Consider the following 15,000-nt stretch of genomic DNA (forward strand, 5'->3'; position numbering starts at 1 on the left):
GCAGAGCCACGCCAAACAACATCGATTAAACACCGCCCCCCCCCCCCCGTTGTAAAGAGATGGCAACTACTGTACTGTAGAGGCGTTGGATTTCCGATAAACCGGAGCAAAATATCTGTTCGGTTTAAGCACGTGAATTGTAATAAACATTTACGAGAATAACGATGCATAACTGTTCTTTTCAGATGCTTAATTTGGACTTGATGGCAAATCCACGAGTTATTCATTCATGTCAAAATCTCAGGTGCGCGGTTAGTCCGTAAAATCGGGTAAACTGCACGCGGATAATCGTGAGTCTACAGTACAGGCAATCCTGGGTTTTACGCGGTTTTGTCGTACCCCATTTTATAATATTCTTATTCTAGATTTGAAGCTTTCATGACTGCAAGGATTCATATTCTAAGGTTTATTCGGTAAAGTCACGTAGGTAAAAAATTAAAATTAATAAAAGTAAAATAAAATAAAAATCACGACGTTTCGGAGGCAACACAAGCTTCCGTCTTCAGGTATAACCGTCACAGCCACGACCGCTGTATCAAGTAAATGAGAGATTACAAGAGCTACCACTCCGTATATATAATGGTTATAATACCGCGCGCTTTGCATTTAGACCTTTTATTGACATACGCAAGGCAAGAACACACTCCGGCTATGTCACTACATCAGAATCGGAATATTTATTGAGAGCTGGAGGAATCCGATGAGGTACAAGGCTCTGACTCTTAGTTCTTTCGGAAAAGTCACGTAGGTAAAAAATGAAATTAAAATGTATAAAAAAATAAAATCACGACGTTTCGGAGGCAACACAAGCTTCCGTCTTCAGGTGAAACTATCACTTGATACAGATTTTTTTGCTGTGACAGTTTCACCTGAAGACGGAAGCTTGTGTTGCCTCCGAAACGTCGTGATTTTTTTTTTTATTTAATTTTAATTTCATTTTTTACCTACGTGGTGACTTTACCGAAAGAACTAAGAGTATGAATCCTTGCAGTCACGAAAGCTTCAAATCTAGAATTAATACAAAGCTCTTCATCGCAGATGTCCAAACAGGGCCGGATTAAGGCACGGGGGCTTTAGGGACTGCAACCCAGGTGCCTCCACCAGCTGGAAGGCCTCCAGAGATTAAGTTAAAAGTTGTTTCATTTGTGAATGCCGAATTTTATTTGTTGTTAGCCTCGTAAAAAATAAATTTTATTTTTTTTAACTTTGTTTTTTTGCCTTTTGAAAATATTACTGTGCACCTCACAGTACGTGTTAGCCCAGGGGCTTACAAAATCTGAATCCGGCTCTGTGTCCAGTATACGCAGGTCAGAACGTAACAACAACAACAAGCAATACAGAAACAAAACAGGAGCGCGTAGTATAGGAAATCTAAACAAATCACTTTAAAAATATATACAAATACAGTAAAACCTTGGATTGCGAGTAACGTGGTCTGCAAGTGTTTTGCAAGACGAGTAAACATTTTTAATAAATATAAACTTGATAAACGAGCGAGGTCTTGCAATACGAGCAGTACGTGTATACGCTTTGTTTGCCGAGCGTCACGTGATCACAACTCATATACGAGTGCTTTGATATACGAGTGCTTTGGATTCCAAACACGTTTGCGGAATGATTTATGCTTGCAATCCAAGGTTTTACTGTACAACTTAACAATATTTTTTTATCTTCTTGGTTCTTTCGGTAAAGTCACGTAGAAGGGAAGCAATAAAATAATAAAAATAAAACATAATAAAATAATTCTCACGACGTTTCGGCCACAACGCAAGCAGCCGTCCTCAGGTGAAACCAGGTCTGTCGAGGCGACAGCGTCTGAATGACGCCTCGACAGACCTGGTTTCACCTGAGGACGGCTGCTTGCGTTGTGGCCGAAACGTCGTGAGAATTATTTAATAATGTTTTATTTTTATTATTGTATTACTTCCCTTCTACGTGACTTTACCGAAAGAACCAAGAAGATGAATCCCTGCAGTCACGAAAGCTTTAAATCGAAAAATAAAAATATGATATTATTAAATGATTTTATTCTATTATTTTATTATATTATTATATGATATTATTTTATTATATTATTATATTATTTTATTACGTTATATTATTTTATTATATTATTTTAATTTTCTTAATTTTTTTTACTTCATTTTTATCCCTTCTACGTGACTTTACCGAAAGAACCAAGAAGATGAATCCCTGCAGTCACGAAAGCTTTAAATCGAAATACTAAAAAAACGTCGTGTATCTTACCACGAAAGGCCCGCTAAGCTACGAGCTTCTCTTACAGAAGCAACAGCGAACCAGTGGCGCTGCCGGCAGCCAGTGCGGTATGACAACATACACCGGCATGCTTCCCTTTGTCAATTCCTCCTCTCACATCGCCTCCATCCATCCTGTCTCCACGACGCAACTCCCGCGTAGTTTCAAGCAGTGGCGGCTCCTGCAAAATCTCTCAGGGGGGGCAAATGTCTGGATGATTGATGAGGATAAGGTCCACCCATGCAATGGATAAATTAACAGCTTAAGCATGTAAAGGCAACTTCACTTCTTTAATATTAATGAAAAATAAAGTGACTCTTACAATACATCTTGTTTGTTTCTATACTCACTATTAATACAATCCACTCAGTTTATTTTATTAAAGATTCCACTAGGTGGCGACAAAGAACATTGTTGACTGAAACGTGCTTACGTATGATGACGTAAGCACGTCAGTGCGAGCCCTCCCGGAAGCCATAGAGAATGCATTGCAGCGCCCGCCTTTCGAAAAAAAAACATCTTTGAATGTAAGTCTATGGGACCACACGGGGTGATTCTCAGCCATAGTGAAATCGCCCAAAAAGAGGCGGTACTCCACAGAACGTGACATGACGCTGATTGGACTATATCCAGAGGCACAGTGACGGCTGCGATTGGTGGTGCGTCGCCCAATCGCCCTAATGAAGAAACCGCCCCTGGTTTCAAGTAAGACGAGTAAATGTTGATTTGAAGCTTTCGCGACTGCGGGAATCCATACCCTTTGGTTCTTTCGGTAAGGTCACGGAGGTAGAAAATAAAATAGAACACAAGCGTCCGTCATCAGGTGGGAAAGCGTGATCTGCTGCTGAGCAGACCATGCTTTCCGACCTGATGATGAACGCTTGTGTTGAGCCCGAAACAGCGTGATTTATTTTATTTTAAGATTGTATTTCTATGTTTTCATTTTATATTACGAGTTTACGTGATTTTCTTTTTTTATTTAAAGTATTATATATATGTTTTTTTTATATAGGCTAGGACAATATAGGCGTTGATGTCTGTAAGAGTGAAGCGAAATCCCCTAAACAGCGTGATTTATTTAATTTAATTTTAAGACTGTATTTCTATATTTTCATTATATTTTACATTACGAGTTTACGTGATTTTCTTTTTTTATTTCAAGTATTATACATTTTTTTTGATATAGCTAGGATAATATAGGCGTTGATGTCTGTGAGATTGAAGCGAAATCCCCTAAACAGCGTGATTTATTTAATTTAATTTTAAGACTGTATTTCTATATTTTCATTTATATTTTACATTACGAGTTTACGTGATTTTCTTTTCTTTAAGGTATTATACTTTTTTTTATATAGGCTAGGACAATATAGGCGTTGATGTCTGCGAGAGTGAATCGAAATCCCCTAACCCCCCTCCAGCGCCATTATTTCCTATGCGAACGTCGCTTTCGATATACGCGATTTTGAGATACGCGCGTTTTCCCAAGAACTCCGTGTGTCCGCTACTTTCGTTAATGACAATCGCAGAGACGTATTAATAGCCGTGACCGCTACGCGGTGTCTTCCTAGAAGACTTAAAGACAAATCCTCCGTTGTTGTTTCTTACGTGAGCCACCGAGCGCGCTTATACGACAAAGACGGCGCACACCACACGGGGAGGAACAGGTCGGTCTCATCCACCGCTCTTGCAACTCGAAGCTCAACTTTGTGGTAACGCTGCGAACATGTCCTTCTGTACGTTCGACGGCGGGGAAAAGTACAAAGATCACTTTAAAGTTGGTGAGTCACTTGCACCAACAACAACACACACTTCACGCTTTTAAACGGCTAATGTCGACTTTATTACAAAAGCTACACTTACGCACACGCACGCACTGCGCAGATACTGATCCCGACGAATTAATTGTTTTGTTTATAATCTAAAGTAGACGTGCGTTTAATCAGGCTGCGAATGTTAACAAACGAACGCTATTTTTTGCCGCGGGCTTAGGCCTCGGGGCCTGTAGATTTACCCCGAAAGGCTTCCCGCAGGCGAATCCAGGCGAGCAGCGTCGTAGCGGCGGCTGACAGACCCCGTAAATAATTTAACAAACAAAAAAACAAACAAACCGGCGTCTTAGAATGATAATCGATGCGCGATTTAAGATCGCGTTTCGTTCATCGTTGACGTTCATTTATTGTAAGTTAAAAGTGTGTGGATCGTCGGCTAGGATGGGCTCACCGTAGGCCTACGACTTAGGCTTATTGAAATAACGCGAGACACGTCAACATCAACAAACAACTTAATAGGTGCACGACAAACATTTGTGTGTGTACGCGTAAAGTGTTTTAAGTGGAACTGCGTCAATGTCACAATAGTCTGTGTTTAAGTGAATTATCTGAATCGTGTCCTGTGCCTCCCCTAGGTAGACTCGGCCTCAAATGAGTACCTGGTGCGTTGTGTAGTGAACATCGCTAGTACTGGGGAGACAAAGGCGGCCGGGCGTGGTGCTGGCCACACACCCCCTCGTGTGTGCCGTGCCGGTAGCCTTCATAGGCGCTCGCTAACAGCACTTGCCCCTACAGTCTGTTGAGGCTACACGGGGGATCTTTGTCTTTGTAAGTGATGTGGAACTTCACACAACGATAAGCAGCTGTGGATAAAGTTAGTTTAACGGCGTATTGCATAGTAGTGTAGTATATATTAGTGTATAGTGTAGTAATGTATCGTGCAGTGTATAGTGTAGTGTATAGTGTAATAGGATAGTGTATAGGGTAGTGTATAGTGTAGTAGGGTAGTGTATAGGGTAGTGTATAGTGTAGTAGTGTAGTGTATAGTGTAATGTATCGTGTAGTGTATAGTGTATTTTGTAGTTGTGTATAGTAGTGTAGTATATATATTAGTGTATAGTGTAGTTGGGTAGTGTATAGTGTAGTGTATAGTGTAGTATAGTAGTGTAGTGTATAATGTAGTGTATTGTGTAGTATATATTCGTGTGTAGTGTATTGTGTAGTAAGATAGTGTATAGTGTAGTGTGTAGTATTGTAATGTATCGTGCAGTGTTTAGTGTATTTTGTAGTAGTGTATAGTAGTGTAATATATATTAGTGTATAGTGTAGTAAGATAGTGTATAGTGTAGTAGGGTAGTGTACAGTGTAGTGTATAGTGTAGTGTATAGTGTAGTGTGTAGTAAGATAGTGTACAGTGTAGTAGGGTAGTGTATAGTGTAGTAAGATAGTGTATAGTGTAGTGTATAGTTTGTATATATGTGGAATTTCTTTCGTACCGTACGTAGCCAAACGTGCTAATCGGAGGTATGGTGGGGGGCACTCTAAACACAACAACAACAACCATCAGTGCTAAGTCAATTAGTTTTAATTCCAGGTGATTTAAAAAGGGCATAGCTGCAATGACTTCCTAATACCGGTCTAGTGAATAGTAGTGTAGTGTATATAGTAGTGTCTGGTGTAGTAGTGTATAGTGTAGTAGTGTAATGTATAGTGGAGTGTGTTGTGTAGGAGTGTGGTGTGTAGTGTATAGTAGTGTGTATGTTTAATTTCTTTCGCACCGTACGTATCCAACCGTGCTAAATGGATGTGCGTGAGGGAAGGACAACAACACTAAACACAACAACAACAACAACACTAAACACAACAACAACAGCAAGCAGTTCTAAAGAAATGAGTTTTCAATCTAGATGATTTAAAAGTGCATAGCTCCACTGGGCTTCCGAATATTGGAAGAGCATTCCAGACGGCCGCAGAATTGCATCTATCAATTTAAGGTTGAAACCTTCAAAAGATTTTTCGATTTAAAGCTTTCGTGACTGCAGGGATTCATCTTCTTGGTTCTTTCGGTAAAGTCACGTAGAAGGGAAGTAATATTTTATTATTTTATTACTTCCCTTCTACGTGACTTTAACGAAAGAACCAAGAAGATAAATCCCTGCAGTCACGAAAGCTTTAAATCGAAAAATAAAATATTACTTCCCTTCTACGTGACTTTACCGAAAGTAATTAAATATTACTTCCCTTCTACGTGACTTTACCGAAAGAACCAAGAAGATGAATCCCTGCAGTCACGAAAGCTTTAAATCGGGGTTTACACTCCTTGAATCTTAAATCGCCCGCGGGTCCTTTTTAAATCCTTTATATTAAGTTCACTTGCTTGCTTGCTTGCGCGCTTACGACCGTGCAAATCTTTCGGTCGTTTTTTAACCCACTTCCCGTGATCCAATCGAGCCGATATTTTGCACACAGACTCGTTGTGCGTGACAATTTATTTTCCAAAATTTTAACACTTTTTAGGAAAATAAAAATAAAAATGAAACTCTCACTCAAGAAAAACAGAAATGAATAATAAAATAAAACCGATGCCACGCATATAAAGGATTTATAGTGAAAAAACTTTGTTTTCACGGGTTAATTTTTTGTTCCCCCCCTTTTGCGTGTGTGTGTGCGTGTGTGTGTACGACGCAGGCGTGTACGTGTGCTCCCAGTGCGGCTACGAGCTGTTCTCCAGCAAGGCCAAATACGAGCACTCATCCCCCTGGCCGGCATTCACGGAAACCATGCACCCGGACAGTCTAAGCAAACACGAGGAGCGGCCTCGGGCACTGAAGGTAGCCTTGTCGCGTTCTCGGATGTCACACCGACACCACGCGTATAGAGACACGCACAAAGATCCCCCGTATAGCCTGTGACAGGCTGTTGGGGCAAGTGCTGTTAGCGATTGGCGAGTGGGTGGGTGGCCAGTAACGCCCGGCCGTCTTTGCACCAGGTACTCATTTGAGGCTGAGTTGATCTGCGGGAGGCCCGGGAGCGGTTCAGATTTTTTTTTCAAAAAAAATAAAATAATATTCAGGGCCTACCTTGGCTCCTCCCACCCTCAACCAGTATATATACGAGGAATGTTTTCTTGGAATTTCTCTCACTTGATACAGCAATCGTGCTGTGACTTTTCCACCTGAAGACGGAAGCTTGTGTTGCCTCCGAAACGTCGTGATTTTTATTTTATTTTTATTTATTTTAATGTTTTACTTTTTTCCACCTGAAGACGGAAGCTTGTGTTGCCTCCGAAACGTCGTGATTTTTTATTTTATTTTAATTTTACTTTTATTAATTGATTTTTTTTTACCTACGTGACTTTACCGAAAAAAACCTAAGAATACGGTTCACATAATCGCCACTGGTGTTGGCCATGAGTGGGAATCGGATTCGTAGCACAACGCGCTCACCGCTACACTACCGACGCTGCCACTTGTGAAAGTACACCACCAACGGCGACAACAGCCTGCTAAGTGTCGGTGACATCTCCACAGAGCTTGTGCCAGGCTAGGTGCACCTTGAGGCTATCACGTGAAGTATGGAAGGCTCTCTCTCGCTGCTGTCAGGAGGAGGTCACAGGACATGCACAGGTGCCTTGGGTTGACTGACTGAGATGACTGGCGTATGTACACCCTGTGACCCCTACTGTGCCAACTTGCTGTGCTTTAGCCGCCCGCCGCTCCGCTCGTTGTTGTGAGCGTCGCTCCTCCGCACTCCGTTGTTGCAGGAGGGCGACTGCCTCCAACTGCCCAGTAGCGTCCTTCACGAGCCTCCTCCACAGAGGCCGATCTTGACACCGCTGGTACCGGTCTTGGGCAAGTCCACTCAGCTCCACATCCTCCTGTACCACCTGTTCTCCAGCCTGTGTCGTGCCAATTTAGCCCCCTCTATCCGGCCAAACAGAAGCTGTTTGGGTGGTTGGGCATGCAAGCTGCATGCACCTTGCCAGCACAGTCTTGCCCGCCAGAGGTGCTCACTGACTGGAATGTGTCCAGATTTGAACATGCACACACACACAACAACAACAACCGCCATTCGCCACTAAGTGGCGGTGACGTCACCACGACGCCTGTGCCAGGCTAGGTGCACCTTGAGGCCACGTGAAGTGTCGAACGCCCGCTGGCAGGAGGTCACGGGGCAGACCCAGGTGCCACAGGTCGACTGACTGAGATGACCGAGATGACTGGCTGATGCACCACCTGTGCCCCCTACTGTGCCAACTTGCTGTGCTTTAGCCACCCGGCGCTCCGCTCGTTGTTGTGAGCGTCGCTCCTCCGCCCTCCGTTGTTGTTGGAGGGCGACTGCCTCCAACTGCCCAGTAGCGTCCTTCACGAGCCTGCTCCACAGGCATACTCTCACATACAGCACACACATACAATGATCCCCCATGAAGCCAAGATAGACTCTTGATGGGCTCCTGATGCAAGTGCTCTTAGCAAGGGCCTACGAAAGCGGGCACTGCACAACTTGGGGGTGGTGTGATGTGCATCATGCCTTGCCACCTTTGTCTTCCCAGTGCTGGGGCGCCACGGTGGCTAGGAGATGTTAACTACCTCGCCTGGTATGCAGGAGGTCGTGGGTTCGAACCCGACCCTGACGCCTGCTGTATATTTCGAATGTATGGTGCAGTGTTGAGTATACATACAGTATTGAGCCTACGGGCAGTGTTGAGTCTATGGGCAGGGTTGAGTCTATGGGCAGTGTTGATTCTACGGGCAGTGTTGAGTCTATTGGCAGTGCTGAGTCTATGGGTAGTGTTGAGTCTATGAGCAGTGCTGAGTCTATGGGCAGTGTTGAGTCTATGAGCAGTGTTGAGTCTATGGGCAGTGTTGAGTCTATGGGCAGTGTTGAGTCTATGGGCAGTGTTGAGTCTATGGGCAGTGTTGAGTCTATGGGCAGTGTTGAGTCTATTGTGCAGTGTTGAGTCTATGTGCAGTGTTGAGTCTATGTGCAGTGTTGAGTCTATGGGCAGTGTTGAGTCTATGGGCAGTGTTGAGTCTATGGTGCAGTGTTGAGTCTATGGGCAGTGTTGAGTCTATGGGCAGTGTTGAGTCTATGGGCAGTGTTGAGTCTATGGACAGTGTTGAGTCTATGGGCAGTGTTGAGTCTATGGGCAGTGTTGAGTCTATGGGCAGTGTTGAGTCTGGTGCAGTGTTGAGTCTATGGGCAGTGTTGAGTCTATGGGCAGTGTTGAGTCTATGGGCAGTGTTGAGTCTATGGTGCAGTGTTGAGTCTATGGGCAGTGTTGAGTCTATGGGCAGTGTTGAGTCTATGGGCAGTGTTGAGTCCATGGACAGTGTTGAGTCTATGGGCAGTGTTGAGTCTATGGGCAGTGTTGAGTCTATGGGCAGTGTTGAGTCTATGGGCAGTGTTGAGTCTATGGTGCAGTGTTGAGTCTATGGACAGTGTTGAGTCTATGGGCAGTGTTGAGTCTATGGGCAGTGTTGAGTCTATGGTGCAGTGTTGAGTCTATGGGCAGTGTTGAGTCTATGGGCAGTGTTGAGTCTATGGACAGTGTTGAGTATATGGGCAGTGTTGAGTCTATGGGCAGTGTTGAGTCTATGGGCAGTGTTGAGTCTATGGGCAGTGTTGAGTCTATGGTGCAGTGTTGAGTCTATGGGCAGTGTTGAGTCTATGGGCAGTGTTGAGTCTATGGTGCAGTGCTGAGTCTATGGGCTTGTATATTTGGAGTTTTCATGTACTCCCCGTGATCGCGTGAATGATTCCCCGGGGCCTACGATTCGCACCCCCCCGCCCCCCCCCCCCACATTTAGTGTCAACGTTACGCGTTTTGAGTATTTGCCTGCCAACAATATCCACGTGATGATATGATGATTATGACGACGAGCCACTTGGTCGAGCGACACTTTGCGATAGCCAGACGGTCGCTTCTGAAAACGAGCTGCGTAGCTCAGCGGGGCCCTAACCCCCCCCGGGTAAAATAACGACAGCATAGCACATTAAATTTCGATTTAAAGCTTTCGTGACTGCAGGGATTCATCTTCTTGGTTCTTTCGGTAAAGTCACGTAGAAGGGAAGTAATAAAATAATAAAAATAAAACAATAAAATACAATTCTCACGACGTTTCGGCCACAACGCAAGCAGCCGTCCTCAGGTGAAGACCAGGTTTGTCGAGGCGAGGGGGGGGGATGTGTGGCCTAGCACATTGCCGAGATGACCCAGACGTCTGAAACGCGAGATCCCTGCTGCTGCTGCTGCTGCGGCTTCGTCGATTTGCGCTCCTGCCCGAATGTCGTAAAGCTGCGGGGTGCAGGCACCACGCTACACCGTCTCCCTACCACCACCACCACCACAAACAACCCCCCCCGCACCCACCAAGCCCCCAACCCAGCCCGCCACCCCTCGCCACGGGTGCCGCGACTCGTAAACGCCGTGCTCTTTAACAGCGTCTGAGACGCCAGCCCCCCAAACTCCCGCCGCCCCCCCCCCATCGTAAAACCGCCCCGAGGACACAAAGGCCCCCTTCAGACGGAGCACGCGCTCACGGGTTTCGCCGCCGCCGCCGCCACCGCGTTTATTTATCACTACTAGAAGGAAGTTCCGCTGACCGAAAGTTGGGGGTGTGGCGGGGGGGGATGTGTCGGCTATTGTGCCGTCTCTTTTAACACCTCCCCGGCGCCCGGAACTGCACCAAAAGGGTTTCTGTTGCGGTTTAGCGACAAGCGGAAAATTGATTTTCGCGGCTGCTGCCGGGCTTGTTGCCGTGATACAGACGTGGTCCACGTCTTCCACGTCTTCCGCTGACCGTTAACCCCGCGCTGTGTTTTTTTTTATCTTGAGCAGGTAAGGCGCCGTTGAGCTGGTCATCGCAAAATGTTAGCTCGACGGAAAGGCTTCCCGATAATTGTTTTTTTTACCCTTCTATCTGGCAACAAAACTGACACCTTTTTTTTTACAAGGAGTCATGTTTGCATTGATCACAATACCTGCAGTCATAATGCAAACAAAAAAACATAACTCTGATAATGTATGCACTGTCCTTGAAGTTGATTGGTCCACACCTGAGACAGCTTTCCTTAGAGCCTAGTCTCAGATGGTGTTGGACCAGATGACGCCAAAAGGCTCTAAGGAAAGCTGTCTCGGGTGTGGACCAATCAACTTCAAGGACAGAGCATACATTATCAGAGTTATGTTTTTTGTTTGCATTATGACTGCAGGTATTGTGGTCTATGCAAACATGACTCCTTGTAAAAAAGGTGTCAGTTTTGTTGCCAGATAGAAGGGAAGAAAACCAATCATCATATTTTTTACTGGCAAATGAGGTTCCAATGGTGAAAAGTCTTCTCGTCGTCGTGCGGATATCTTTTGCGGCCGGATGCTCCGAGCTCACGTCGATTTTTAAAATGCGGTGGAGGGGGGGCACAAGTATAACCCGTAAAAACAAAGTTTTTCACTATAAATCCTTTATATGCGTGGCGGCTAGAGTCATCTCGTCCTCTGGCTTAAGATGGCTGCCACCTATGGGTCAGATGATTGTCTGCCACCATTAAGCAATTGGTAATTAAATATTTAATTTGTTTTCCCTAAACAGTGTAAAATTTTGGATTTTTTTTCAGGAAAATGAATTGTCACACACAACGAGTCTGTGTGGAAAATGTCAGCTCGATTGGATCACGGGAAGTGGGTTAAAAAACGAGCGAAAGATTTGCACGGTCGTAAGCAAGCAAGCGAACTTAATATAAAGGATTTAAAAATACATTCGCCTGTGGAGGACGCGGGGATCGATCCCGCGACCTTTGGCATGGGAAGCGAGGGCGCTACCAACTGCGCTACTCCGCCACGGCCTGTGGAGGGGTTACGCTCTGGGCTCTTACACTCTGACGTTCAGCCAAAGCCATGAATGCGTTCTACTTGAATATATGTAAAATAATTTTTTTTTGCCTAAAAAGTGTAAAATCCACGCGACCACAAGGAGGAGAGCGAGAGAGAGAGCAGAGAGAACACGCAGACTCCACATATACATCATTAGACCTCCTTTGCCAGTAACACAATATAATAATAGGGTTTTTTCCACTTTTTTCTGCCAACAAAACTGAAACCTTTTTACGAGGATTCATGTCTGCGTTAACCACAATACTTGCAGTGAAATGCAAACAAAAACACGCTCTGATAATATATGCATTGTCCTTGAAACTGATTGGGAAGGGCTGGGTGGGGAGGGGCTGGGTGGGAAGGGGCTGGGTGGGGAGGGGAGGGTGGGGAGGGGCTGGGTGGGGCTGGGTGGGGAGGGGAGGGGCTGGGTGGGGAGGGCGGGGAGGGGGAGGGTGGGGAGGGGCTGGGTGGGGAGGGCGGGGAGGGGGGAGGGTGGGGAGGGGCTGGGTGGGGAGGGTGGGGAGGGGCTGGGTGGGGAGGGTGGGGCTGGGTGGGGGGTGGGAGGGGTGGGGCTGGGTGGAGAGGGGCTGGTCACCCCGTGGTGCCCTTATAAAACTCAACGTTTAACCTACTCATGCCGGCTTGTGCCCGCCCTCACAGTCGGGCATATTTGCGGAATACACCACGCCGCCGTTGACCCTGCAGGCCATTGACCGAGCAACCCAACGTTCCTACCAGCTCCCTCTGCAGGGATGTGTTAGCCCAGGGTGACCATCCGTCTTATGAGATTCCTTTTCGCCAAATGTACAGCAAGCCGTTAGGGTCTGGATCGAACCCACGGCCTCCTATATACCATAGCTTAGCGCTGGTATACAGGACAAGCAAACTCTTTTGAATATTTCAATTTTAAATTAATAAATGCGCTTCTGCGGCCGTCTGGAACGCTCTTCCGATAATAGGAAGCACTGAAGCTATGCAATTTAAAATCATCGAGATTGAAAAGTGATTTCTTTAGAACTGCTTGTTGTTGTGTTTAGTTTGTTGGCCTTTCCTCCGCACCTCCGACTAGCACCGTTGGCTACGTACGGCGTGAAAGAAGTTCAACATGCACACAATCTACCACACACGCCACTATTATACACTACACTACTACACAATACAATATACACGATACATTACAATACTACGCGATACGCTCCTACACTGCCGATAGCATTTGTGTGTGCATTTGTGTGTGTGTGTGCATTTGTGTGTGTGTGTGCCTGTGTACGTGTGTGCGCGTGCGTGTGTGCGCGTGCGTGTGTGCATGTGTGTGTACGCGTGCGTATACGTTTGTGTGTACGTGCTTGTGTGCGTGTGTGCGTACGTGTGTGCATGCGTGTATAGATATGTGCGTGCGTGTGTGCGTGCGTGTGTACGTGTGTGCGTGCGTGTGTATGTGCGTGCGTGCGTGTGTATGTGTGTACGTGTGTACGTGCGTGTGTGTGTGCGTGCGTGCGTGTGTGCATGCGTGTATACATACGTGCGTGTGTGCATGCGTGTATACATACGTGCGTGTGTGCGTGTGTGCGTGTGTGCGTACCCGCAGGTGTCGTGTGGCAAGTGCGGCAACGGCCTGGGCCACGAGTTCCTGAACGATGGTCCCAGCGCCAGGCAGAGCCGCTTCTGAATATTCAGCCACTCCCTGAAGTTCGTCGCCAACGGTAAATTGGGCTTTAAAAAAAATTAACCCGTAAAAACAAAGTTTTTCACTATAAATCCTTTATATGCGTGGCGGCTAGAGTCCTCTCGTCCTCTGGCTTGAGATGGCTGCCACCTATGGGTCAGATGATTGCCTGCCACCATTAAGCAATTGGTAATTAAATCAAAAAAAAAATTTCCTAAAAAGTGTTAAAATTTTGGAAAAAAAATTTCACGAAAATAAATTGTCACGCACAACGAGTCTGTGTGCAAAATGTCAGCTCGATTGGATCACGGGAAGTGGGTTAAAAAACGACCGAAAGATTTGCACGGTCGTAAGCGTGCAATCAAGCAAGCAAGTGAACTTAATATAAAGGATTTAAAAACAACTCAAACTTTTTCTCTTTCAGCAAGTAAACACTTTTTAAATCCTTTATATTAAGTTCGCTTGCTTGCTTGCTTACGACCGTGCAAATCTTTTGGTCGTTTTTTAACCCACTTCCCGTGATCCAATTGAGCTGACATTTTCCACACAGACTCGTTGTGCGTGACAATTAATGTTCGTGAAACATTTTTTCCAAAATTTTACACTTTTTAGGACAAAAATATTATATTTAATTACCAATTGCTTAATGGTGCAATGCAATCATCTGACCCATAGGTGGCAGCCATCTCAAGCCAGAGGACGAGAGGACTCTAGCCGCCACGCATATAAAGGATTTATAGTGAAAAACTTTGTTTTTACGGGTTATACTTGTTTACTTATACTCTAAGTTCTTTCGGTAAAGTCACCATGTAGGTAAAAAATGAAATTAAAATTAATAAAAAATAAAAACAATCAAATCACGACGTTCCGGAGGCAACACAAGCTTCCTTCTTCAGGTGAAACTGTCACAGCAAAATATCATTTTCTACCTACGTGACTTTACCGAAAGAACTAAGAATTTGAATCCTTGCAGTCACGAAAGCTTCAAATCTAGAACTTTTTTACGTAGCCATGGCGCCGGCATCGCGAGCCGTCCACTCTGATGAAGAAGACGTCACGGGAATATTTGAACGACCACTTGCCGAGTGATACAGGTTGGGTATTAAGTCAATAATAAGTAATATTAAAAAAAACTTTTTTTTAAAACACGCTTTTATGAAATGTGCTAGCAATGGAAGAACTCCACGACTCCAGGAAGTGGCCTCTGAAGCTTGCCACAACGTAAGGGGCCGTGGCCAATTACAGGCAACGTCAGTGGACAATCAGACCCAAGCCGAAACATAACGTGTAAAAAATAATGTTTAAAAATGGAAACAAAAAAATAATAAAAATCTAAAACAATGAAATTCTCACGACGTTTCGACTGCAACACAAGAACATTTTCTAGCTGTGGTTTGCACACCTGATGATGATCGCTTGTGTTGCAGTCGAAACGTCGT

At 45.1% G+C, this 15,000-nt stretch overlaps 1 protein-coding gene across 2 annotated transcripts in view; it reads left to right on the forward strand.

Moving 5' to 3' along the window:
* Positions 1-3,794: 3,794 nt before the first annotated feature.
* MSRB1 (methionine sulfoxide reductase B1) overlaps positions 3,795-15,000 on the forward strand; it is a 20,057-nt gene continuing 8,851 nt past the window's right edge. The window contains exons 1-4 of one of the 2 annotated variants that reach the window (XM_078623660.1): positions 3,795-4,034; positions 6,714-6,856; positions 13,484-13,598; positions 14,237-14,421. In XM_078623660.1, coding sequence (XP_078479786.1) covers positions 3,980-4,034; positions 6,714-6,856; positions 13,484-13,598; positions 14,237-14,301 — 378 coding nt within the window. In that variant the 5' untranslated portion in view covers positions 3,795-3,979 and the 3' untranslated portion in view covers positions 14,302-14,421. Of the gene's footprint in view, positions 4,035-6,713; positions 6,857-13,483; positions 13,599-14,236; positions 14,422-15,000 lie in introns of those variants that run through there. The other variant, XM_078623661.1, reaches the window with a different exon arrangement.

Source organism: Lampetra planeri, unplaced genomic scaffold (assembly GCF_965212315.1).
Source record: "Lampetra planeri unplaced genomic scaffold, kcLamPlan1.2.h2 scaffold_365, whole genome shotgun sequence".
NCBI classification, from domain to species: Eukaryota; Metazoa; Chordata; class Hyperoartia; order Petromyzontiformes; family Petromyzontidae; genus Lampetra; species Lampetra planeri.